The sequence below is a fragment of the Apis cerana genome, linkage group LG2, assembly GCF_029169275.1.
Source record: "Apis cerana isolate GH-2021 linkage group LG2, AcerK_1.0, whole genome shotgun sequence".
NCBI classification, from domain to species: domain Eukaryota; kingdom Metazoa; phylum Arthropoda; class Insecta; order Hymenoptera; family Apidae; genus Apis; species Apis cerana.
The window spans coordinates 14,840,895-14,866,499 of record NC_083853.1 but is presented as its reverse complement, the minus strand read 5'-3'; the positions used below and the strand labels follow the sequence as shown (position 1 = coordinate 14,866,499).

The 25,605-nt window shown below is 34.1% G+C and overlaps 2 protein-coding genes across 22 annotated transcripts; both read left to right on the top strand.

Annotated features, from left to right (window-relative positions):
- Positions 1 to 51: 51 nt before the first annotated feature.
- LOC108002797 (phospholipid-transporting ATPase VD) lies at positions 52 to 17,304 on the top strand. Of its 4 annotated transcripts, XM_017064665.2 has the most exons (18): positions 52 to 167; positions 3,280 to 3,843; positions 4,203 to 4,382; positions 4,514 to 4,774; positions 11,985 to 12,260; positions 12,325 to 12,493; positions 12,625 to 12,978; positions 13,092 to 13,390; positions 13,468 to 13,644; positions 13,717 to 14,014; positions 14,169 to 14,601; positions 14,669 to 15,045; positions 15,120 to 15,407; positions 15,491 to 15,742; positions 15,819 to 15,923; positions 16,009 to 16,196; positions 16,282 to 16,446; positions 16,518 to 17,304. In XM_017064665.2, the coding sequence occupies exons 2-18, from the start codon at positions 3,290 to 3,292 to the stop codon at positions 16,558 to 16,560; spliced, it is 4,419 nt and encodes a 1,472-aa protein (XP_016920154.1). In that variant the 5' UTR covers positions 52 to 167; positions 3,280 to 3,289; the 3' UTR covers positions 16,561 to 17,304. The 4 variants fall into 4 exon arrangements, with proteins under 4 accessions (XP_016920154.1, XP_061927570.1, XP_061927572.1 ...); XM_062071586.1 differs by having other exon boundaries at positions 16,282 to 17,304; XM_062071587.1 differs by lacking the exon at positions 52 to 167 and adding an exon at positions 862 to 1,293 and having other exon boundaries at positions 16,282 to 17,304.
- A 424-nt stretch (positions 17,305 to 17,728) lies between these two features.
- Positions 17,729 to 25,139, top strand: LOC108002891 (bestrophin-4). 18 transcript variants are annotated; one of them, XM_062071613.1, is made up of 10 exons: positions 17,755 to 17,857; positions 19,339 to 20,439; positions 22,072 to 22,392; positions 22,501 to 22,834; positions 22,902 to 23,126; positions 23,206 to 23,504; positions 23,589 to 23,618; positions 23,728 to 23,948; positions 24,012 to 24,282; positions 24,389 to 25,139. In XM_062071613.1, exons 2-10 carry the CDS (start codon positions 20,369 to 20,371, stop codon positions 24,741 to 24,743), a joined length of 2,127 nt encoding a protein of 708 aa, XP_061927597.1. In that variant the 5' UTR covers positions 17,755 to 17,857; positions 19,339 to 20,368; the 3' UTR covers positions 24,744 to 25,139. The 18 variants fall into 18 exon arrangements, with proteins under 18 accessions (XP_061927599.1, XP_061927607.1, XP_061927597.1 ...); XM_017064869.3 differs by having other exon boundaries at positions 17,835 to 18,088; positions 19,556 to 20,439; XM_017064868.3 differs by having other exon boundaries at positions 17,835 to 18,088; positions 19,472 to 20,439.
- The last annotated feature ends 466 nt before the right edge of the window (positions 25,140 to 25,605 follow it).

Sequence of the window (25,605 nt, the reverse complement as noted above, 5' to 3'; positions counted from 1 at the left end):
TTTAAGAAAAGGCATGTGTAAGTAAAAATTGCTTTTCCTGGTTCGATTTAGTTGCACATTCAATGTGTTGAAAGTTCGGGGACGTGGGGGATTACTGTGAGCCACCCCTTGGGCTTCCTCAAGCGTTAACCAAGGCCACGTGGACCACGTTGGGAGTCTGGAAAAATGTAAGTTTAAAATTTTTTTTATTCTATTATCATTTTTATATAATTTAATTTTATTTAAATTTTTGATAATATATCTTGATATATATTCTATTAAAATTGAAAAGATATTTGTTGTAAAGAGAAAATAAGAGATGTTTATCAGGAAATGATACATTTTCAATTCATTATGTTGTTTTTTATATAATGTTAATGTCAACAAATGCATATTGTGCTTTCTAGTACGTCATCAAATTCAGAATAATTTTCACGAAAAAGCGCGATCCTCGGGTAAACGTTGAACTAGAGATAATCTTTAAACGATCTGCAATTGTCAGACATATACGGTTTGACATAATTTATATTATATCGAGATTTGAAATTTTGTTTCATAATTTCCAATACTCTGTGTTTTTATTATTCACTTATATTTTATGAGAAAGTTAAAATGCGGAAGTACGTATAAGGCGTTCTAGCGAAACGGTAACGAGATAGTCCGGAAAAGCAAGAACGATTAAATTGTTTATGATAGAAAAATCCATGATAGAAACATCAAGATATGATAGAGAAATAAAATTAATTGAAAAACGACAAAAAATAATAAATTAAAAAAATGAAATAATTATGTTATCGATCGTTTAATTATTTTTTTGAAGTTTAAAACCTACATATGTCTCTAGACTACATGTATGTAGAGATACAATAGAGATAAAGTCGATCGATTAATTTCAATATGTTTCTATTATATTATCGAATAGGGATTACTTTGGGGAATCGATTGTAGTTTTTTTTCAAAGTGACCGACGGTCGTAGTCTCCGGTCACAAAACCGGTTACGCTTACTCCGAGTATTCCTGAATAGTTTTCTAGAGTGAAAAAAGAAGCAAGTTTCATCCCTGTTTCGTTATTCATCCAAGAGAGTATGTGTGTGTGTGTGTATATATATATTGCGTAAACTCTACGTAGCGCGAATGATTCGCTCGCACGGAAATACTGGTGCACATGAAAGAACGCGTAGAACGTTGCTGACGTTGCTTTTGCATTGACAAAATAGAAGAGAAGCCACGATAGAATTAAAATAAATTTGTTGGATATTCCCAAGTTAAAAAGAGGAACTCGATCGATGAAGTTCGAAACGTATAGGGAATCGGGTGAGTGCATGGAAAATACATGGCATTTTTGCGTATTAGATTGTAGTCCATTTGGCGAGTGGTGAGTTGCTATCTGAAACTAATCGACCGATAGATAACAAGGCGTATTATTAACGTTTTACCTTGGGCGTGTACGCGTTGTTTATCCTTTGCTCGTTATTTACAATGTTTATTAAACGTGAATGCTTTTCTCTTATCGAGTATTGCTAATGTTTCCCATCGTTAATGTTTTCCTTTTCGACGAAAAGCTTTCGTTAGACTCGAAATGTAATATTATTCGAATATTAATATTCGAAATTCTTCGGGGAATAAACGATAGCTATGATAGCTTTTACGTGTACTTATTTTAAACTCGATATCGGGTTCGACTGATAAAGGAATTATTATTTTTTCTATCATTAAGTTAACAAATGATAAGCGATAAACAATTCGAAATCATTATTCGAAGCGTACGTATCGTTATTTTATATTTCGCCTTCGAAACAGGTAATAATACCTGCTATGGTTTAGGAAGCGTGGATATTCGCTTGACCCAATTTCATTCTTCAATTTTTCTACCCTTGATATTACCCGTATAGAACTCGAGAGAGATTTACGTCGACACTATGTAACTGTTATTGATCACCAACGGAATCCTTTGGTTTACGTGCACGGCAAACAAGTTCGTTTTCTATGACCGTCGATGAGCAACTCTGTGTATTCTTTCCTTTCGATCGTATCAAGTTTCTGGTTCAAAGGTACCAGGTATTCGAGCCAATTCTTACGTGATAAAATCTTGCCACGGCCTTGGAATGTTAGCCTCGAAAACAATCGAGGTATCGTCGAAATAGCAAATTGATCATTTTAACTTTCGACGCCTCGTTCTAATCTAAACCTTTTAAATCCCTTTCCCCAAGATCGACGATTACTTTCGAAATTTTTAATTCCCATTCGATGATGAAATCGTTCAATCTTGGACGACTTCCCGATAATGTAATTCCGCACAATCGTGGCTGTTACTAAATTAAATACGATTAATATAATTCATGCCGATGCAATTTATCTTTGGTTCAGAGATATTTTTCATTTATCGATGTTTCTTTTTTTAATCGTTTCCTCTTTGAAATCGTATCAAAAATACGATTTCGTGCTGTTGATCGTTAATTTTGAAACAATCTTTTAATGCGTATGATGATAAAAAAGGAGGAAAAGCACATAGGTGCGAAATCGAGACAATTGATAAGTTTGCATTTTCGAGCATAGAAATTTACACGTATTCATTGCTAGTACGAATGCGGTTGCGAAGAGAAAGGAACAGAAGCTTGATATTGCGTAAAATAAAAATCGATTTCGCTTCAGCCTAATTTCTCGCTCGATGAAAAACTTTTTTTTCTTTTTTTTTTGGATTTTATACGCGTTATTAGAATTATTGAATTTTTCTTGGGACGGATTTTTGGATTATTAACGGTACATTTATAGGATTGGCGTTTTAGGTTAGATTTCGATTCGTTTCTTTTCCCTCGATTTTTTACATTACATCGCACCGAAGTCTCCAAGGTTTGACAGGCAGAGCATCATAAAGCCGATCTTGCTTCTACAATACTATTGGATTATTCGAGTATAAGGTGATTAACGTTTCGCATTTTGTAAAATTTTCAGAAGCACTATCGACGACTTTAATCGATCGATTTGCATTTGCTCGATAAACTCTTTTTCCCTTCTACAATCTTATTAATAATAATATACCTATGTTAGCTAAGTGCAAGCGCACTCGCGACAAGGATAGCGGTACAATTATCGCGTCATTTCCCGTAAATCCTTTACTTATCTCCCCCTGTTATCCCCCCTTCTTCGAACAAATTATCATCGAATTTCCAGGAAATTCAAAAGAAATTTCCCCTCCCGATTATTCATTTTCTTCTCGACCGAGAAAAACCAACTCCAGAACAATGCCCAATTCCCCTAAAATAACATTCTTAATATTCCTGCTCAAACTTGGCCAACTAGATGTGCCAGCATGTCCTCGGAAGCCGGTGCGCCAGAAGCAGCGAGCAAGATCGACAGGCAGGCGTCGGTGTACGTGTTCCCGGGTCCGCATTACACCGCCTCGACGGGGGGCGCCGTTGTTCCCGACGCGTCGAGCTCCGTTTCCACGATCAGCCCGAATGTGTTCGCAAAGGCGAAGTTGGAGAACGACAACGGCGAGAGCGAGGAGCTCGGGGGGCGAGGGAGGCGAAGGCCGTTTCCGAGGACCCACGCGAGATCGGCAAGCCACGGTGGAATGTTGGCGGAGTGTCTGACGAGCGGGGGGTTCCAGCCCTACGCGGGCTCGCATCTTGGTCCTTTGTCCGCGATCGGCGGGGCGAGGCCCTCGGCCTTGAAGAAGCCCGGCCACCAGAGGGCGTTCAGCCAGGGTCAGGTGGTGGACGTTCAAGGGCACTCGGTCACGGGTCACAGTCGCGTCGGGTCGAAAACGGATTTTATCCTGCCGCCTGGCCACAAGGAGGACTCGAAGCCACCCACCGCCGGCAAAGTGCCCTCTTTTCGAGGCCACTCGCGACAAGCATCCAGGTACGTGTTCTAAATAATCACTCTGGCCCATGGATCTCTTTGTTGACCCGTCGATTCTTGGGTATTTTTATTCGAAGGAAATTCGACGAACCGTAATTCGGTTAAACGTTCGAAAATAACTTCTTTTTTTATTATATATATCCAGAGATACGGCATCTGCGATCGCGTCCTTCGCCCAAAGTTTTTCGCATTTTGGCTCAAGTTTCGCGAGAATCGAGCAAATTCTAAGCTGTAAAATTATGAATATTAGTCGAATTTATTAGGTTAATGTAGTTACTTACTTGCTACGTTACGCTCAAATTGTGTATATTTTACAAATTTTGTAAAGATAGCTTTTCTGTCTTCGTGTTATTTTGTAGGTCGGAGTCGATATACACGATAAGACGTAGCGTTGAACCTCCTTGGTGGAGAAAAGTTTGGGCTCGATACTTTGGCCCCCTACCAGAGGAACCTCGTTTAAGGACAATAGTACCGAATCATTTAGTGCCGCCGAAAACACCACCGAGTCAACATCCCAATGGAAAGAGAGTGAATAATAGGTAATTTTATCGTTTAAATGTTTATTTCCACGTTTTACGCGTCGACGGGGTCATAATCGGTTCCGGGCGAAAGTGAAAACTTGACATTGTACATACTTGCCGCTTGAATTCCGGTTTATTTATGCTTTCAGAGTACGTACGACGAAGTACACGTTGCTGAGCTTCCTACCTCGCAATTTTTTCGAACAATTCCGCCGTGTGGCCAATATATATTTTGTATTTATCGTTTTACTTAATTGGGTGCCAGTCATAAATGCTTTCGGCAAAGAGATTTCCGTGATACCCATCATTTTCGTGCTCGGTGTGACGGCGTTGAAAGATTATTTCGAGGATCATCGGAGGCTTATCAGCGATCGTCGTGTAAATAATTCCACTTGTCGTGTCTACGTTCGGTAAGTAACATCTTTAATTTCATAATATCTTCCAAATTGTTTCGCTGATTGAACAGAGTAATAGATATTTAATAATTTAGTAATAAGATTTTTTTTATAAATTCATTAAATATTTAGAATAGCATGGATATCTTTATTTTGTATGAAGGAAAATATATCTCGAATAAGAATTAAAAAAGCACTTATAAATATGTACTTGGGGAAACACTGCTTAGATTCCTCTATCGATAAATATCAACTGGCGTCGTATAAATTATCTTTCCAACGTTAACCTGCCATATCAGCAGACAGTATAACAAACAAACAATAATTTCTTTAAAACTTTTTTTTAAAATTGATCAATTACCCTTGTGAATTATTGAACGTCGATTAAAATGACTGAAATATGGTAAATAGGCCCGCGTTAAGATTTAGGTTAGGTTATCGAATCATACGTGCACTCATTCGTTTCATCAATTCTATTCCACAGAATTGAAAAACTTTATGTAATCTCGTAGAACGAATCATTCAAATAGAAGAGTTCCAAGACTAAGTGAGAATAAATCGAAAGCCGTGCCAAAATACGTATTTGATATTCTTGGTGACAAATTTTAAAATAAGTGTCGCTTTTTTTTTATGAAGATATTTTTCGCGATAAATCGGTTTTCCATGGATAAATTTTCGTATTTTACGCAATCCTCTTTTTGGTATGGATGTTTCGAACGTTCCTTTACCTCTCTCATTTACCGTTTCTTTGACCGAGGAATTTCGATGGCATTGGTTGTTAATCGAAGGCATGTGGATTGAGCACAAATGGTCGGCCAAACGTAGAAAGGAAAGTGTTCTCTCTTTATCCTATCGCGGAAGGGAATTATCGTGGTTCGTGTTCGGAACTTTAATTTTCCGATCGATCTTGTCTCTGAATTTACGAAAGTTTTTATCAATTTCCCGATTTCATCAAACAATGTATAATTCGTAAAGATAATAATGAACGTCTTCAGAATTATCATTGCATTTTATTTCTTTCCTTATTTAGTCATTGTTACTGCAAATCCAATTTTATCGATATATTTGTTTCCTTGTGCTGAGGAAGAATTTCAAGGTAGTTATAATAGGCGTGTGCCAGAAGATTTTAAAATAGCATCATATTTTAATAAACAACATTAAATCTGTCTAGAAATAGAATTACCTTCGATCAATCTGCATCTACATTTTATGCTGAGAATGTTAGGTTAGTTGATTTTTAAGGTTAAGGAAAGGGAATCGGATGATTTGAAACAAATCGTATCCATCATTTTCAAATCTCTCATTTTATTTTCATCTTTATCTTTTACCTTAATTTGCTTGTTCTGGATCATTTTCTAAAATTACGTGGATACGTAAGCGTAAAGCAAACCACTATTAGCTTTATAGAAAGGATTTTGCGATAAGTATCGAGTATCGAAGTCTGTCGAACGATTCGATTCAATCGAGATATCTTCGATATCTACGATAATTATGATAAAAATATTTATGTCCAACTTATAATTGATATTGATCAATAAATAAATTACAACTTGATAAATCAATCATCGTTAAAAAATAATATATCTATATATAGATAATAGATAACAATTAATTAAAAAATTGTTAAAAATAAAAGTTTGAATAAGATAAAGTTTCGAAATATATTCAATATATTAAAATAAAAATTTTCATCATTGGCAATTTTGTAATTATTAAGTAATTCTGAACCATGATTAGGATCTAACAAAGATTTGATTAGAAAGATTAAAATCCTTAAATATATATTGTACCACTTACGACACGAAAATGACAGCGAAAATAAATATCGGTTGGTAGCAACTGGACTGTTGTATGTCATTTATAATATAACTCAATTTCGCAAAATCGATTCGCAACGATTCCAGCACGCAATAGAACAATTTGTAAAATAATACAACGTTCTGATCTTGTCCTTCGTCACGCTACTCAATTTCTTCTAATTTTCCCCTTTGTTCAAAGTTATCACTTCGCTTTGCCCGAGAAAATGTAATATGGTAGACTAAACGAGTCGTTGTTGATTTATTAATGCACTTCTGTCTGCTTAGAGTCCGATTGTGGCCTTCGATTGAAATCACCTCGATATTTCTCATAGCTAATACTTTTTTTCCTGTCCCGGATATTATACGAGTTATAGAATATTATCAGTATTGTCTTGTATCACGTAGATGATTACTGAATTAATAATCATCAGTTTTTTTGCCATATTTGATGCATTGATTATTCCGCATATTCAATCAAAGATATCTTTAATTAATTTATGATAAATTGTTCCATTATCATTTTTATTTTTCAATAATCTTTTTGTCGTTTTTTTTTAATTATTCATTTTATGTCGTTAGATGATATTTGCATAATCAATTACAATTTAATCATCAGTTACTTAATGATTAATGTAAATAAGTAATGAATAAATTTATAGAAATATTCATTCAAAGATAAAGATCTACATATATATATATACACTATTTACATTCAAAAGTTTTAAAATTTATTTCTTTAATAAAAATTAGTATTTGATAAAAGTTATGAATTTTAATTGCGTAATTTTTAATAAATTTTTAATAAATTTTCAAATACGTAGTAAATTTGTTAAGACTTTAAAAATAGGGATATACATTTCGTTCGTAATATAAGATAATATATTACTAATAAAAATAAATTGTTTAAGACCGTAACGCTTAATGATCTCCGTTTTATTGATTTTCTTTGTAATATATCAATCTGTTCGTTTACATCGATCGATGTTTTCATGTGAAAAGATCGGCGGAAACGGCAGTATTGAAGAATGTTCAACCAGACGATGCTAACATAAGTTCGAAAGCGACACAGAGAGAGAGAGAGAGAGAGAGAGAGAGGGGGGGGGGGGGGGGAGAGAGAATTCACCGTCATTGAAAGAAAGCTAACGGGGCTGACAGACGTTTTCGAGAAGTGCAAAGGAAAGGAGGTCGAGGGAAAATTGCGAACTGTGTAGGTTGCGTGCTTTCCCGTAGAAGACTCTGTTATCCTCCTATTCAAAATCGAACAACGATCAGTACATATATATATATATATATACCTACATTCCGTTATTTCGATCACAGTATACCATTCCAACCGATACACGTAATTAACCAGCGTTACGATCTTGAATTAACATAAACCGACCTACGCGTATACCGGAGATATGCATCGCGTCGTTACGATCGTGGTTCGTTTCGTTTCGCCTCGTTTCCTTTTTAGAGATATGTATAGTTCATAGAGCAAAGCCAAAGATATCGTCCTTTTATCATTAGAGACCAAATTTAACATTGAAATTTGATTGTTAAAAATAGAATTGAAAGATCGACATAAAAGTGTTTCAGCTATTTGGCTTGTTTCCTTCGCGAGAAATAGACGTGACGAAGTTAACCTAGAATCTTCATACGCGATCGATTTGACCAGTGATACCCACAATTGTTAATCGAATCTTGTAAACGTTTAAGCGGGGGCGTATTTACGTGTTCAATCGCAGTTAAAAGAATCAGTATGAGCTTGAGCACCAGATACAGACCGATACAACGAGAAATTCTTTCTTCCGTGGTTAACGTGTGTTTCTTCCGACCTTTACCCACTTAATACGCGGTTACACGCACGCGCTCGATGACCTTCTTTAGGCCTCTCGTTTAATTTCGTTCAGTGACGAGATCGACAGTCAGTCACACCGCTTTCCACGCGATACTCTGCAATGTCAAGAACGAGCAGACCTTCGCTACGAATTCCAGTTCGATTAATACACTTTGACTGGTTCGAGGTTATGTGGGTCGCGAGCTCTTGTATATCGTTATAGCGCAACGTGGCATTCCCTCGCGAGATATTGTCACGCGATTCTAATTCTATGCCCTTCTCAAACTATTATCTGAATTTATACGTTAAATCGTTTCAATAATTACACCAAGAGAAAAAACTTTCTTTGAGTTTATATAGAAAAATGATTGTTGGTAATGTATATTAACTTTTCATGTCAAAGTAGTTGTTATATATATTTTAAAATCGAAAAAATACATTTCTTAATACTTGCAAGAGTCGCGTGTGACACACAAAATAAATGTATCATATATGGATCTAATTTACTCATTCTAGTACGAAAAGTTACAGAAATTATTGTAGAAATATGTTTTACAAATTGGATTCGATCATTTTTTTAAAAATATAATGTCATGTGCTTCACGTGGAACCACAGGTAAGATCGATATCTCTTGTTTACCACATTGTTGTCGTTATCGCGTCAAATAACTCGCAATACAGTTTCTTAAAACATGAGTGTTCGTAAAAATGTCTTTCTCTTAGTTTTGGAACGATTACCATCTTAAGAAACGTAACAAACAAAAATCTAAACGTAAAAAGATATGTAAAGATTGTCGTTTGTAGTTGTTAGTTGAAGACATGGAGAATAAAAAAAAAGTAAAGGAAAATCTAAATAAAACCAATTATCATAACCTTTGAATTATTTTCCTCGATCATTTCCTGGATACGAATAACGAAATGATAACACGTTCGTTGTGAAATTTGTCGATAATTATCCATTTCTACGTCTTTCTATCCACCTATAACATTGAAACTAAAATATTTAGAATTATTTTATTTCGTTCTTCAATCAGTTACGAGAATCTTAATGACTTTTTCCAGATGCATCGTTTCGTTCTTATCAATTTTTATCACGATTAAATTTTTTTATTGCCACGATAAATAAGATTGCAACAAAAATATAAATTGATTTCGTGTAATAAATAAGCGCAGATATATCTACGCATTTTTTTCGAGACCATTCGAGAGACGATTTCGATAATACGCGAAAGATTCGATAATACGCGAAAGATCGATAATCGAGGCTTTTCGATAAAGATTCAAATTTCTTAAAATTTCATCATTCATTTTCAAAAAATTGAATTAAAAAATGATAATATAGATCGATAATAAATATCTCCAAAGTTAATACTTAAAAAAAAAGTTAATATTTATTAACAACTTAAAATTATTATCAGCAATTTTTGTTTTTATATATATATAAAATTAATATTATAATATTATAATTATAATGACATCAATGGAAGAAAAACGATATAAATAGCAATATATTAGTAAAAAATGGCGGAAAAAAATAAGAAAAGAAACTATTTTGTTGGAATTCTTTCGTTAATTATATATTTCGTTAGATAACATGATCGATCGGGAATAACGAATCCATTGAAATTTTTTTATCAATAGTTTCGTGTTAATTTGCGCGTTGGAAATTTTTTGTTAAATTATTTATAACCAAACAAATATCATTGATAAATGTCATTTTAATATTTTTCCAGAATATACATGAGAAAAAATTGTGCGAAACTATTATTGTACATGTTTAACAACACGTTATATGTACATATAAGAAAAACGTGTTAGATGAAAGAATTTCTAAGGCTACCTTGTTGTCTCCATCGATTCATTATTATTAAATTCGCTTCGTTATTATTAAAATTTAAACGAGTTCTCATTTATTATCTGAACGGAAACATTTGTAATAAATTGATGATCCATTTGCTTAAAATATGCCTTCTATAAGATAATTAATATCGAATACGTGAGAAATAACGTGAGAATTTATTTTAAATACGAAAAGTGATAAGAGTTCTTTATAAATTTGTTAAATTTATATTATTGAAGAATGATAATATTAATTCTTCCCAGAACGATCTCGAGAACGAAAGAAATGTCAAATTTTTGTGCGTGCAATTTTGTGAACTTCGATCGCCGTTAAAGAGACATTATTTTAAAAACGGTTAAAATTTATTCAGATGAGATTTTACAAATTAATATCGTCGAATATTTCTCTTATTTCTTGACGTCACACAAATTATATATTTATGCACAAATCTTTGTTCTCAAACAAAGTACAGGTTAATTTAATTCTAAAATTGAGAGGAAGAAAGGATTAATAGTGAAAATTAATTCTAAGTATTTTAAATATTTGAGCTGTTGCTGTAATTAAAATGCAAGAATAATTTTCTATTAAAAAAAAAATAATAAATTTAATATTTTACGTTGATATTACGTTTCGATGTTATTCTTGTTCCTTCTAATAATAGATGTACTTTTATATGTATATTTCTTCGAGCGTACATGTATTCGGTTAAAACAAGTAGAAGAAAATACAAAGTAAATGGTTCCAGTTAGGTTACAAAGGTTACAGAGATCAATGATTCGTATCTGGCGACAAAAAAGGACGCATAATGGCGACCTCTTAAATGGAAGTCTAGGTCGGATTTATTCGTTTCTCGTGTATACGAACGCAAAGAAAAAAAGAAAAAAAAAAATCTCACTCGATCCAAAAATCAAAAAAGTGTTGAAATTATTTTGTTTATAAATTATCTTAATTATATTATCTCTGTTGAATGTGCGATTTATTTATTACAAATTAATAAACGCATCAGTCCCCTTTTTGTATCGAAAATGATTATTTCATTCCATCATTTCTAATATAAAAAAAAAATGCAACAAGGAAAATTGATAATTTAACGGGATATCGTGGCCTTGTGTAATCTGTTTAAATGGTTGCTTCATGAATCTAAAAATATACCGATTCTCCGCACGTTCTATGCAAAAATTTAATGATAATAAGATCAAGAAGTGGAAATGTACAATTTTGAATAATGTATTCATTGAGCAAGAAGAAAAAGAAAAAAAAAAAATTGATTAAACGATAGAATTTAATCTTCATTTATGATAATTCAAATGATTAACATTAAGGTTGTCTTTTTTTTATCCTCTTTTTTTTTTTTTTTTTTTACACAAAGTCGAACCATTTGACAATTTTTCATCAATAAACAGTCTTGTGACTAGAAACGTTGAACAACAATGACAATCAATTAAGAAATATTAGATGTTTGACCGCTGTGACAGTTTGATTATTATTACACACATATATATATATATATATCAACAATTGTCGTCGATTGCGAAGATCTCGTACTCGAGTTCCAGTAATCGCCTACTGGAAGGAAATTGAACTATTGTTTAATTTTAAACGAATATAATCGAGCAATTTGTATATATCTTATTTATATTTTAAATATATCGTTTTCTTTAAATCTCTTCTTTCTGTTTTTTTTTTCCATTCCAAATCTCTAGAAGAAGAAGAAGAAGAAGAAAAATAAGAAAGCTTTTTTGTATAACGTTTACGTGATTATAGCGAGGACGACAGGTATGCGAAGGTAGCGTGGAAAGATGTGAAGGTCGGTGACCTGGTTCACCTCTCGAACAACGAACTCGTACCGGCTGATCTGCTGCTTCTGCGAAGCAGCGATCCTCAGGGCGTAGCGTACATCGACACGTGCAATCTGGATGGCGAGACCAATTTGAAGGAACGACAGGTTGTGAGGGGTTTCGTGGATCTCCAGGACACATTTCAACCGGCCAAGTTTCGTTCCGTGATCGAGGTCGATCAACCAAGCACCAGGATATATAGGTGAGTTATCCCGTGACACGAGTCTATTCGGGAGCAAGTCGATGAGAATGTGGGAAAATTGCAGGTTCCACGGAGCTGTCGTACATCCGAACGGCGGCAGAGTGCCTGTTTCCACGGAGAATCTTTTACTCAGGCAGTGCTTGTTAAAAAATACAGATTTCGTCGAGGGCATAGTGATATATGCCGGTCATGAAACGAAAGCTATGCTTAACCATGGCGGGCCTAGGTATAAGGTAACGAATGTGACGAGTTTTTTCTTTTTTTTTTTTTTTTGAATGAAAATATTACAAAACCGACGAATAAAGTATTATATAAAATTGTCATATAAAATATATAATAAAGAGGAGAGGGATATTTTTTTCAGCGTTCAAGATTGGAGAAACGGATGAACAGTGACGTTATATGGTGTGTGGCGATTTTGATCGTTTTGTGCGTGATAGGCGCGACCGGTTGCCGGTTCTGGCTCTCCGAATTTTCCGATTTAACGTTCGTCCCATTCATACCGATCCTCCAGGATGCAAATTACGAAAGTATGCTAACGTTCTGGACGTTTGTCATTATTCTCCAAGTAATGATACCTTTAAGTCTTTACGTCACTCTTGAAATGGCGAAAGTTGGCCAGGTTTATCACATTGGACACGATATCGCCCTTTACGACGCGGAGACGGGACGCTCGGCTGAATGCCGCGCGCTCAATATTACAGAGGAATTGGGTCAGGTGGGTAAATTGATCGATCTTTTCCTCCACCACGATGATCTCGATGAAGAGGAGAATGTTTTTTTTCTTTTTTTTTTTTTTTTTTTTTCTCTTTTCTTTTTATTCTAATATAGGTGCAGTATATATTCTCTGATAAAACTGGCACGCTCACTGAAAATAAAATGCTGTTTAGACGGTGCGCCGTGGGAGGGCAGGATTATTCGCATGGCGGAGATGGTGAAAATTTGATACCTTCTTCGCGATTGAAGGAAGATCTTCTTATAGGTACATTTAGGCAACATTTACAAGAATTTCTAATCGTGTTGGCGATATGTAACACTGTTGTGGTCAATTCTCAACCGCATTATGACACTATGAACTCGAGCGGAGTGATCGAAGAGCCTCAGAAAAACGGCACTGAAGAAAGTGGAAGGTTAGTGTCCGCTTTTAGTTCTTATTAATTATATCCGATTTACAAGCTGTTTATTATTATCGTTCATATTGTTTCAGGTACACAAGAATGATAGATTCTCGAAGTTTAACTCCTTCGCCAATTATACCTTTATCGGCGCTTCCTTTGTCTCGACCGACAAACAGCCTCGATGAAAACGTGTCGTCGATCTCTTCTATGGTAGAAATTGAATCTCCTCTTCACAATTCCACCAAACTGTCGAATAAATTGTCAAGGTCGATAATTCTTTGCCATTTATAAGTGTGATTAAGATATAAATTTTGTGATACATAAATCATTGTTTGCAGGCCAAAATTCTTAAATGTAACGTCGATATCAAGCCTAGGAATAGGATTACTTGGAAGAAAATTATCTCCAAACGGTGAACAGAAAAGACGCGGCCCACTAAGTCCCGTTATCGATGCGAGTGGAAAGAGTGGAGACGAATTGTTACCTAGAGCTGCGATTTACGAAGCGGAAAGTCCGGACGAGCTTGCTTTGGTGAATGCAGCATGTGCTTATAATGTGAAACTTCTTAAACGGACATCGCGTAACGCGATTGTTTCGTTACCGGATAAATCTATTCTTAGTTTTGAAATTCTTCAAGTAAGTTTATTATCAACAACATGATGTTTGTGCATTATTTTTTTTTTGTTCTTGTTCCTTTTGTTTCTTACTTACATACTTTATACATGAATTATTATAATAACAACATATTTATTTATATATTTTAAATTTATTTATAAAATCTAAATTTCAGATTTTGCCATTTGACTCGAATAGAAAATGTATGTCTATTTTAATACGACATCCTCTCACTAATGAGGTAGTATTATATAGCAAAGGTGCTGATACAACGATACTATCATCTCTAATTCCTCAAGATGAAAATTCTATAACGACTATAAAAATTCGACAATACCTTCAATCGTATGCACGGCAAGGTCTTCGAACTTTGGTAATGGCTAAGAAATCTCTAACGATGCAAGAATACGAGAATTGGCGTCAAAAGCATTCTGAAGCAGAACTTGCAATGGAAAATCGTGAACTTCGTATTAAAGATTCTTATGCAAATCTGGAATGTCATTTGACCCTGCTAGGTGTTACTGGAATTGAAGATAAACTTCAAGCTGGAGTACCTGAGACTATGGACACTTTAATGGCAGCAGGAATTGTAGTTTGGGTTTTAACAGGTATTTTTATTTAATTAAAATCAAAATTTGTGCGATCTTATAACTATTAATTGTATTAAATTCGAAGGAGACAAACCGGAAACCGCGGTTAATATTGCATATTCAGCGCGTCTTTTTTCGCCTGCGATGCAATTATTGTGGTTACAAGCAAGATCCAAGTCTGTTGCTGAAGCTTTAATTCATGGATATTTGGAATCTACACGTAAAAAGAATACAGTTCAGGAAATAGAAAATATTAGGGAAATTACAATGCTTAATCGTGATGCAACAGAAAATGAGGCATATAGAATAGATAGCTCTTGGCCGAGACAACGAGCACTTGTTGTTGATGGCAAAACTTTAACTGTTATCCTTGATCCACGATCAGGATTAACTGGATTATTTCTTGAGTTAACAAAAACATGTTCTAGTGTATTAGCTTGTAGAGCTACACCTCTTCAAAAGGTAATGAATCTTTTGAATTTATTGCCTCTGTTTTTACAATTTATTATATTGTGAATTTTTACCATATGATACAGGCATATATAGTACGTATAGTAAAGGAACAATTGGGAATGAGGACTTTAGCGATTGGTGATGGTGCTAACGATGTTAGCATGATACAAATTGCAGATGTAGGAGTTGGTATTTCCGGACACGAAGGTACACAAGCTGTCATGGCTGCAGATTTTGCCATTTCACGATTCTCGATGCTTAGCAGACTTCTTTTGCTACATGGTCATTGGTGTTACGATCGATTGTCTAGAATGATCTTATATTTCTTTTACGAGAACGCTACCTTCGTTTTCGTTTTGTTTTGGTACCAGGTATATCTTATGTCTATTTTATTTTTAAAAATTACTTCAATTCTCGCGTAACGATGATTTTGGTAGATTTATTATTTTTATAGATTTATTGCGGATTTACTGGAACTGTTATGATGGATCAAATTTATTTAATGCTATATAATTTATTGTTTACGTCTATGCCACCACTTGTATTAGGCATATATGATCGAGTGGCTTCATCCGGTGTTTTATTATCTATGCCTCACGTGTATAAAAGAGGACGTTTGGGATTAGTATATCAAGCGCATACATTTTGGATAACCATTGCTGATGCTTTGTATCAAAGTATCGTAATTTTCTTTATAAATGAGGGTGTTAGTATAGTATGGAAATAATTTAAAATAATATAAATTAATACCGATTTAATTAAATTGTGATTTCTTTCTTTAGGTATATTATGATTCAATTATTGACATTTGGGAATTTGGAACTACTATAATGACATGTTGCGTTGTTACTATGTTGACTAATATTGCCATAGAAATTAGATCTTGGGTAAATTTATGAATTGAAATTATTATATTTCAAAAATTTATTTTACATTAGATATATATTACATATTATATGATGTAATTTTTAGACTATAATACATCTCTTTGCCGTAATGGGATCATTGGGAGTATTTTTTGGTTTTTGTTTAATTTATAATGTAGTTTGCGTTAATTGCATGGGTCTTTTATGTTCATATTGGGTAATGGAAATAGCTGTCATGAGATATACATATTGGCTTACAGTAATACTTACCTGTGTTTTGGCATTGTTACCTAGGTATGATTTCTATATCTTTCATATTAATAACTAAAAAATATAATAAAAATTAAATTATACATATCTTATTATCATTTATTTTTAGATTATTCTATAAAACTATAAAATCGACAATAAATCCAGATTTTATGCAAAGTGCTATATTTAATGCACCATCCAAAAGTGGCAGTCATAGACAACGAATCGCGGAGAGAAGAGAAAATAGTTTTATTGCAGGTTGGTCACGTTCGACGCAACATGCTACTATAAGGTATGAGTACAAATTTGTTTTTCGAATATATATTTTTGAATTACATATTTTTTGATTTTCTTATATTTCAGAACGGGGACTAAACACGATTCATTGACAACTATTGTTGCATGACATATCCTGAATAAAATAAGACTGTCAGCACGTTATAACAGAATAATTAAAACTGTTAATAGTGCTATTCTATTAAAATTATTGGAAAAAAGCGATGTCCTTTGCCGCATTTCAATCTTCATTGTTCCTAAGAATTGTAAAAGTATTGTCAGGACATGTATTATTAATTTTAATATGCATTTTTTCATGAAAAAATGCTATAGTTTATGGAAATTATGTTAGTTATTGTTTAATATTAATTTTTATTATTCATCGAGTGGCCTTAAATCTAGACTATTACTGTTTATTGCATTTGATGGCTGTGACTTTTAGGGACCAAAACTTTTAATCCAATAGTTACGATATCGATTAGTGATTCGATTGAAAAGTGCATGCTTCACTTGCATGCATATCGAATCAATTTATTTACATTACAATTTCTCGTATAAGTGTAAAAAAATGTATATTGTAAAAAAAAAAAAATATATGTAAAATGTATATTGTCTTTTATGAAATTCATATTATATAAATTATAAACTTGCGCTAGTAATATGTACGAGTATAATGCATATAGATTTTATACTCGTGATTGTATAATACTAATTTTGGAAATACGTATGATCTGCCAGCATAGAAGTTTTATTAAATGTGTACGTATATTAGACATCGTTACAAATGTTGATATAGTATTTTGATAAATGATAAAGAACAAAAGAAAAATGCGTGTATATAATAATTTATCAGTAAAATCAAGTATTCTGCAAATATTTATATTTCATTAATACAGATATCTGTCTTTTTTCCTAAAATCCTTTAATATTAATATAAGATTAATATAAGATTATATATTTTCATTTATAATTTCATTTAGAATTTATCTTTATAATATTTACAATTTTATTGATATGTTTCAAATTAGTTTTTGTTTCAAAATTTTATTATTATCATATTTCTAAGAATAATTATCATTAAGAATATTCCATTAATTCGTCAATTATTTTTTTTTCATTACATTTAATTGGATTAAACGTGATTTTAAAACTGATTTATCTGTTGATAGTTGCCATGAGCACCACTGGTTAATGCGGAAACATGGAATCTCGGTGGGGATAGGCTGAAAGGTTGATGATGGGCTAGGGAAGGGAAAGGGGAGAGGGCGCTTTTAGCGTGCTGCAGCAATGACTATCTCAGCATATATTCAGTATTCTTTCTGTCAAAGACAGGTGGACTTTACGTTCATGATTTGCTAGCCGCTTTATTTGGTCGCGATTGTGCCTAGTATTTCGGGAAACTCGCGACCAACTGTGTTACAAATTCGGTAGTATGGTTGTACAAAGCGTGTATAGAATAGAAGGACAAAGTGAAAAATAAGATGTTCTTAAGAATTATTTGAGTTTCTTTGTCATGAAGTTACGGTTTACTTGAAAATGCGGAGTTTTTTGATCCGAATAGGATCTGTAACCGGATTTATATCACAAAGTTTTTAAATTGTTTTTAGAGTAGTCAAACAAACAATAAGAAAAATCACGTGATAAGGAAATAGTCTATTGTATGTTATGTTAACAAAGGCTATAATATTCATTACTTGTTACATTATATTACTAATTATAAATTGCAAATCTTTGAATTAAATTGTTTTTATCGAGCTTTAATATTTTTTTTTAACATTTAAAAATAAAATTTTTTCCATCCATGAGTGTTGGTCACGTTGATGATATCCTTGATTTTACGCTAAATGATTTTAATAATGCACTAAATATAATGCATACAATAAAGTTAAATTAGTACTAATTTTTTTATATACAAATGAATGTTCCATGTTTTTTCTTTTGCATCATTCTAATTTCTTTCTTAGAATAACTTATATATATATATATATATAATTCTCATCGTTTTAAGGATGGAACAGAAATCTTTTATGTATTAAAAGTAATAATTAATATCAAGGATCAAATGAATAGAAGTGAACCGATATTTTATGAGAGTAACAATTGTCAGTTGTATTTATATATAGTTTATTTATTAATTGAAATTTTCTTTCGAATATCTATATATCTTTAAGATATTTTTTATATAAATTTTTACTCTCTCGTAAAAATCAAGAAACATATGTGAGTTTATAGTTATCGATTGATGATATATAACAGTTCGTACATAAATATATATAATATCCAAGAAATAATATTTATTATTATATAACATTAAATTTATATTATAGTGGAATATTTGTACAAGGCCATCTATCACAGTGTCCGTATGCGAAAGGAATGATATACCTTCTTATATGATTCAGTATGAGCGATATAAGTGTTCTTATATGACGAAAATTGGTCGACATAATAAGAGCGAGAAATATAACATTTCGAATTTCACGAGTTCGATATCGTGAATGTAAAGCAGGACAACGGCACGATAACGGATTGCCTATAACATGATAACGATCTATACACAAGATTACTAGTCCAGTTTATTCTTATGATTACTGTATTATACATTTGCTAGCAAGAAACGGTTAGGAAACGCGACTTGCATAGAATCCGTAAAATATATATGTAGAACGTCAAATGAGTCATTACACCGAAAACGGAAATGGTTTGGCATTGTACATTACCAGGAATCAAGAAACGTGACAACAAACGAAATAATTTGATAAGACTTATAAGATAGATTAGAGAAAAATCAAAATTGTAGATATGGTATAATAGTCAAAAGATGTTTGAACAATGGAACATTCTATTGTAGTGTTGTATATATGTGATAAATCATTTATATATCATTGAATTTTTAAATTTTTTACAGATAAGAATGACATAGATAATAAAAGTAAAATGAATTTTTACAGTAATACTATAAAATAGAGTTCACTTTCTAAAAAAATATCAATGAATCATCAGTTGATCGTTATCGTCGGTAGAATGGTTTGACATTCTAGATTCTAAATTCACTCGTGAAGTTAAAACGAAAATTGTGACACTTTGGTATTGCTTGTTAAACATGTTATCATTCTTATAAATAGTGTATTCATACGAAGTGTAAAATAACAATAAGATTTGAAAGGAAGCACTGAAATACCAGCAGTGAATTATTGATGACACAAAAAAAAGTAAGGTATAATTGCGTAAAAAAATTTAGGAACAATATAGCTATTTTGAAGAAACTAATAAAAAAAAAAAAAACTAATCTTAAACGTATTTAACGTGCATATTCTGACAAAAGTGTGCCAACAAGTAAGATAACGTGCGAAACGACATTTTAGACGAAAATAAAAATTTTCAACAAAGAAAGAAGAAACTTAAACGTGATAAACTAAAATTACTTGAGATTCGGATTGTATTGTTGATCATTGAAATATTTTGATTACTTACGTTACATCAAAAGAATTGGTTTTCGTGGTTAATGCCATGCTCTTTCATCAAGAGCAGCGTGTAACAGGTAAATTGAATCGAAAGTGAACCGTTTCATTGAGTAACGCTGTTTTCGCTATCATGCAATTGCCACGAATTACGTAATTGAACAACAGAGAAGGAAAGAGGGACGAAGACGTAAGAAAAGACGTGTATGAAAAGCGTATTGAGAATGACCTTCGAAATCTTCTCGACTGTCCGTCCATCGAGAGGGAAGAGTTCGGAGATAAGGTCGGACACGATTTAATCCTATATCTAGCTGTGATTGTTTCAAAGGTATCGGGCCTGGAAGAACGGAAGAAAAGGATGTGGTGCGGGAACAGATGATCCTAGCGAGACAACGTTCTGGCAAGAGTGTCGAGATTTTTAAAGCAATCGTAGTTGGTTATGCCGTGTCTCTCGGCACAGCAGGTGTATCGTGAGAGATGACAGTCACTTATACTGCTGAAGTCGCTACCTGCAAAGGTCTCGGTTGCTTTCTAAAATTACTCCTAAGGTAAGCGGTTTGGCTTGGTAGTTCGATTCACTCGGTTGACATGTTGCGTGCGAAAAAAGAAGATCGTGGGCGAGAAATATATTTTCTCTTTTGCTTTCGTTTTGTCTCGTACATTATATAAAATGTTAATGTCGCGTTAATAAAATTATCAATTCTGTCGCAATATCGTGTTATTTACTTTGATTGAAGATAATCGGAATGGTCAACATTCGATAGATAATATTCATATAAAGAGCAAACGATAGATTTTTAAAAATCGAAGTGTGCTCCGCAAATAGATCGAAATCTATTTTTAAAACTGTGGACTTTATTTTTTAATGCAACTATCAGTTACTAGATAAATAATCGAAAGTTTGTCGAATGATATTTCGAATACTTCCGTCATAATGTTCGTGGAAGAAAATGTGTCACAGGTATACAAGCGTGAAGGATATTATCAAGAAACACAACTAAGATTGTTCTTCGAGTATATGTCTGTTACACATCGCTATGAAGATCTTATCGCTAATGTCCCAATACTTCGTCAATAATCGCACAAAGGGCTTACACGTTTCACGTTTGTTTGATTTAATCGTTTGAAGAAGCTAAAAAATTCTTTCTCATCATTTTCATTTATACCGATCTAAAAATAAACATCGTTGTGATTGAATGGAATGAATCATTGTGGATGAAATATTAATTGGGCTTTATTTATTTTTTTTTTTTTCATTTTAGTTTTCTCACACCGTTACATTTTCAATTTTTATTAACTTTTCCATTTTTATCTCTCTTACGTATATATTCCTACATGCAATGATGTTTCAAGTTATTCCTCATAGAATTCTTTACCGTCGCTTTCTAACGATTTCTGCGTTCTTTTCGCTTTTTCAATCAATTCGTCGTAACAATTTATACATTTATATATTGTCCTTTTGAAAAATTTGCCCAAACCTGTTAATTCCTCCAACAACTATTCACGCATTTTAGTATTCACTTTTAATCATTATCGAAACGCTTATTACGATAACAACTTTTTAACGACGTAATGAGCCACGTTTAATAAAATTGTTTTACGTCCAGGGATAATAAATTTTCGACTGGGAGTCACAGTTTTGAAAATAAAAATATAATCGCGTAAATCGATATATCTAAAGTCTGTGACTGGCATGCCGTAATTCATTTCGAGAACTCTGCGAATCGATTCGCATTTATTACCCCAGTTTAGTTACTATCGGGTCATGTTATTTCGAACATAATATGATCGCGTGTTCGCGCGTAAACACCGACTTTGCTTGCGATTAGAGTGCGTGTGAACAATGGAGAATTGTGCGAGGCTTCGCCACGCGGATGCGAATCGTCAAATTCAAGGATAGCGCGATTACGAAATGATTTTGACACGATCCAAAGGCGATTTTCCAAAGAAATACATATCCCGATACGTTCCGTCGAAATAGAATAGACTCGTAATAGCCATTAGATGATCCATTAGACTAAATTATCGCGAAACGTTTCTTGGAATTGGTTGCACTCTTGATAATAATCGTATTACGTAAATTCATGAATATTTTTTGAAGTTATTAAACAAGCATTATTTCCAATGAGATTCTATTTCATCGATCGATTATTATTGTTTACGCTTTCCTTTGCTTTCAGATGGCGAGCCAGCATATACAAGCTTGTCTGGTTGGACCTAGCCCTGTTCCTCTTCATATATTACTCGCTCTCGAGTATCTACCGATTGATACTGGACGACGAACAGAAGAAGATCTTCGAGGCCGTGGTGACGTACTGCAAGGAGTACAGCGACCTAATTCCTTTATCTTTCGTCCTGGGCTTCTACGTTAGCATCGTTATGACCAGATGGTGGAATCAATATATGGTGATACCGTGGCCGGATTCGATCGCCGTTTTCGTATCGGCCACGATACACGGGAATGACGAGAGGGGTCGATTGATGCGGCGAACCATCGTCAGGTACTACGCTTTCTCCATTTCTATAACAAAAAACAGGCGAATAATAACAATGGACGATGACAGAGTTGTGCAAGCATAATATTTGCAAGGATTTCCTTCCCCTTCCAGATACGTGTGCGTCTGTTTAACGCTGGTACTGGCGATGGTGTCACCCCGGGTGAAGAAACGTTTCCCCACGTTGGAGCATTTCGTGGAGACCGGTCTGCTGCTGGAGAACGAGTTGGTCATATTCCAAAGTCTGAACGCCAAGTTTCCTAAGCCTAGCAAGCACTGGCTGCCAATAGTATGGGCGTCGAGTATCGTGACGCGGGCGAGGAAGGAGGGTCGCATTCGTGACGACTTCGCCGTGAAAACGTTGATAGACGAGTTGAACAAGTTTCGAGGCCTCTGCGGTAGCCTTATGCACTATGATACAATTAGCGTTCCTTTAGTTTACACTCAGGTACTCGGGGTGCTGAATTTTGATTTGTTAATCAGAATTTTTTTAACGATGTAAACCGTTTAATTAGGTGGTAACACTGGCCGTGTACACGTATTTCTTAACGAGCGTGATGGGCCGTCAGTGGGTGCAGAACTCGTCCACGTCAAAGATCGATCTCTATTTCCCAGTATTCACGACGCTGCAATTCTTCTTTTACATGGGCTGGTTGAAGGTAGCTGAGACGTTGATTAATCCATTCGGCGAGGACGACGACGATTTCGAAGTGAACTGGATAATCGATAGAAATTTACAAGTACGTAATTAAGATCACTAATTTTACATATATATGTATATTTTCATTTAATTTCGTATATGTTGTATCAAATGTTAAGGTTAGCTACCTCATCGTTGACGAAATGCATCACGAGCACCCAGAATTAATCCGTGATCAATATTGGGACGAGATATTTCCCACCGAGCTTCCGTATACAGCGGCGGCTCAAGCTTTTCGTGAAGAACATCCACAACCTTCGACGGCCGGTATTCAATTGTCAGCGGCACAGCAGGAGCTTCAACCGTCCACTGCAAGGATCGATGACATGGCGGCGGATTTCCCGCAAAAATTCCGTAGCGATGTGGCAGACGACGCAGAGTCCGGTATACACTTTACAGCTACTGGAAAAATGTCGAGGTTGGTTAAAATTCTTCTTTAAAGTTGTACTTTCTCTTAAATATTATATTGTTTCCTTTTCTCTTTGTAAAAATTTATAACCAGGAGCGCTACCGAAAGTGGTAAAATAGCGAGGTAATAATATATATACATATATATATATTTGGTTATCGTAGATCGATGTACAATATTTGAAACATCCAGAGTGCGTTAGAATCGTTGAAAGATATATTTACTCTCGTAGAAGTGCGAGCAGAGTGAGCACTCGGGATCGTACCTTGAGTGGGGGCTCCACACCGAGTATCATTGGGGATTCTTTGACGAGAGTGAACAGCGTGACCAGCGTGCTGAAACGTTTATTTAGCAAAGATGATAGGCCAGATGGCGGTACGTCGAGCGGTACTAAAACCCCTGGCAGGCTGGCTAGTTCCAGTTCTGCCGCCTCGTTGCAAAATCGGATTATCGGTACGTTGGTAAATTTCGAACTTTCGAAATATTTATAATCTCAATTGAAAACGTTTCACGTAGCGGGAGGGGGCTCGATGAGGATCGGGGTGATTAAAGAAGAAGCGGACGAGCAGATGACTCTGGTTTCGATGAAGTCACAAGACAAGAAGCCTCACGTGCAGAGCATATTTTCACCAGGACCGCCGCCACCGAGCGCCCCCGTCGCTGTCCCTGGTATGGAACATTCGCGAAATGGAGAGATATTTTCGTGCAGCGCCCCCATAACCGGTGGCGTGTTGGAAGGAAGTAACGGCGAAAGCGCCAACGATAGGCGATACGTGCCTGATTCAAGGCTGGTATTACGTAATTTATATATTAGATTATATAAAAAAGCATTAATTACAATTGTTATAATTATACATTGTAATTTTTTTCCTTATAATAATTTTTGGCCATAGAACGCAACGGACAACGCAATCGGCACGTTCGAGCATTATTTATGAACCAGCGACGAGCTATGTCGGCAGTGGAATCGGCAGTGATCTTATCAGTACTCGTACTTCGTCGTGCAGCAGCATAAATTCCGATGACGAGTTCTCGAAATTAAAATCGGAAAGGGAGAAACAAAGGCGGGAGAAAATTGTACGGAGACTGGCTAGAAGCACGAGCGGGCATAATAATTTGATCGACGAACATTCGAGGAGCTCCCTGGATGAGCATCTTCTGTTGACAGATATGGCGAATACGTCGCGTTTATCCATGATGCACGGAGATAACGAGGATACGGTCGTGAACGAAAATGATCGTGTTTAGCAGGATCACGAATGGTATATCATCGAAGTTTAGTTTTTTCAACTTCGCGAAAGAACGATTGAAAATAAAAACATGTGTAAAGTGTTTCTATGATATTTAAATAAGGAGACTACCGATCAATCGAGAGATCGAAGAAAAGTACTTAAGCGAATTTTGACGCGCTCTTTTATTTCTGTCGAGATTGATTCAGATGATTCGCAGACTCTGTAAGGTATTAGTTTATATACGAACTTTTTTACTAGGATGATATTGTGAAGAAATAGAAATAGAAATAGAAAGAAATGATGAACATCTGTAAGTTTAATCATAATTTGTGATTAAAAAAGAGTGAAACTACATAGAATTAATAGATGAAATTTATAAGCATTTTCGTTGTAAAAAAAAAAAAAAAAGAAAGGAAATTACAACAATGTTTTACATACACGTAAAATAAGAAACAAGACGTTCAACTTGCTATTGCAAGTTGATTTTACGTATATTGTAAATCTTGTTTTCCATTTTGCAAACAAAACTTTTCTATCCTATGTAATTTCTAAATGTTTATATTTAGAATAATTTATATTAATATATTTAGAAATATATAGAATGGATAAGATATGTTACAACATGGACAAGATATTTGATTTTCAATAAAAGATACTCAAATATCGTATTAAACATCCAAAGATTACGTATGTAAGTGCAAACATCGAAAATTATTGTTGCTATATTTAAACAATGAATTTACTATATATATATATATATATATATACATATATATATACCGGTATACCTCTCACTTCAAATTCTACGTATTGTAAAATGACAAAAATTATAAGATCATTGTTAACAAATATTGCCTTATATAATAGTTTTCTATATT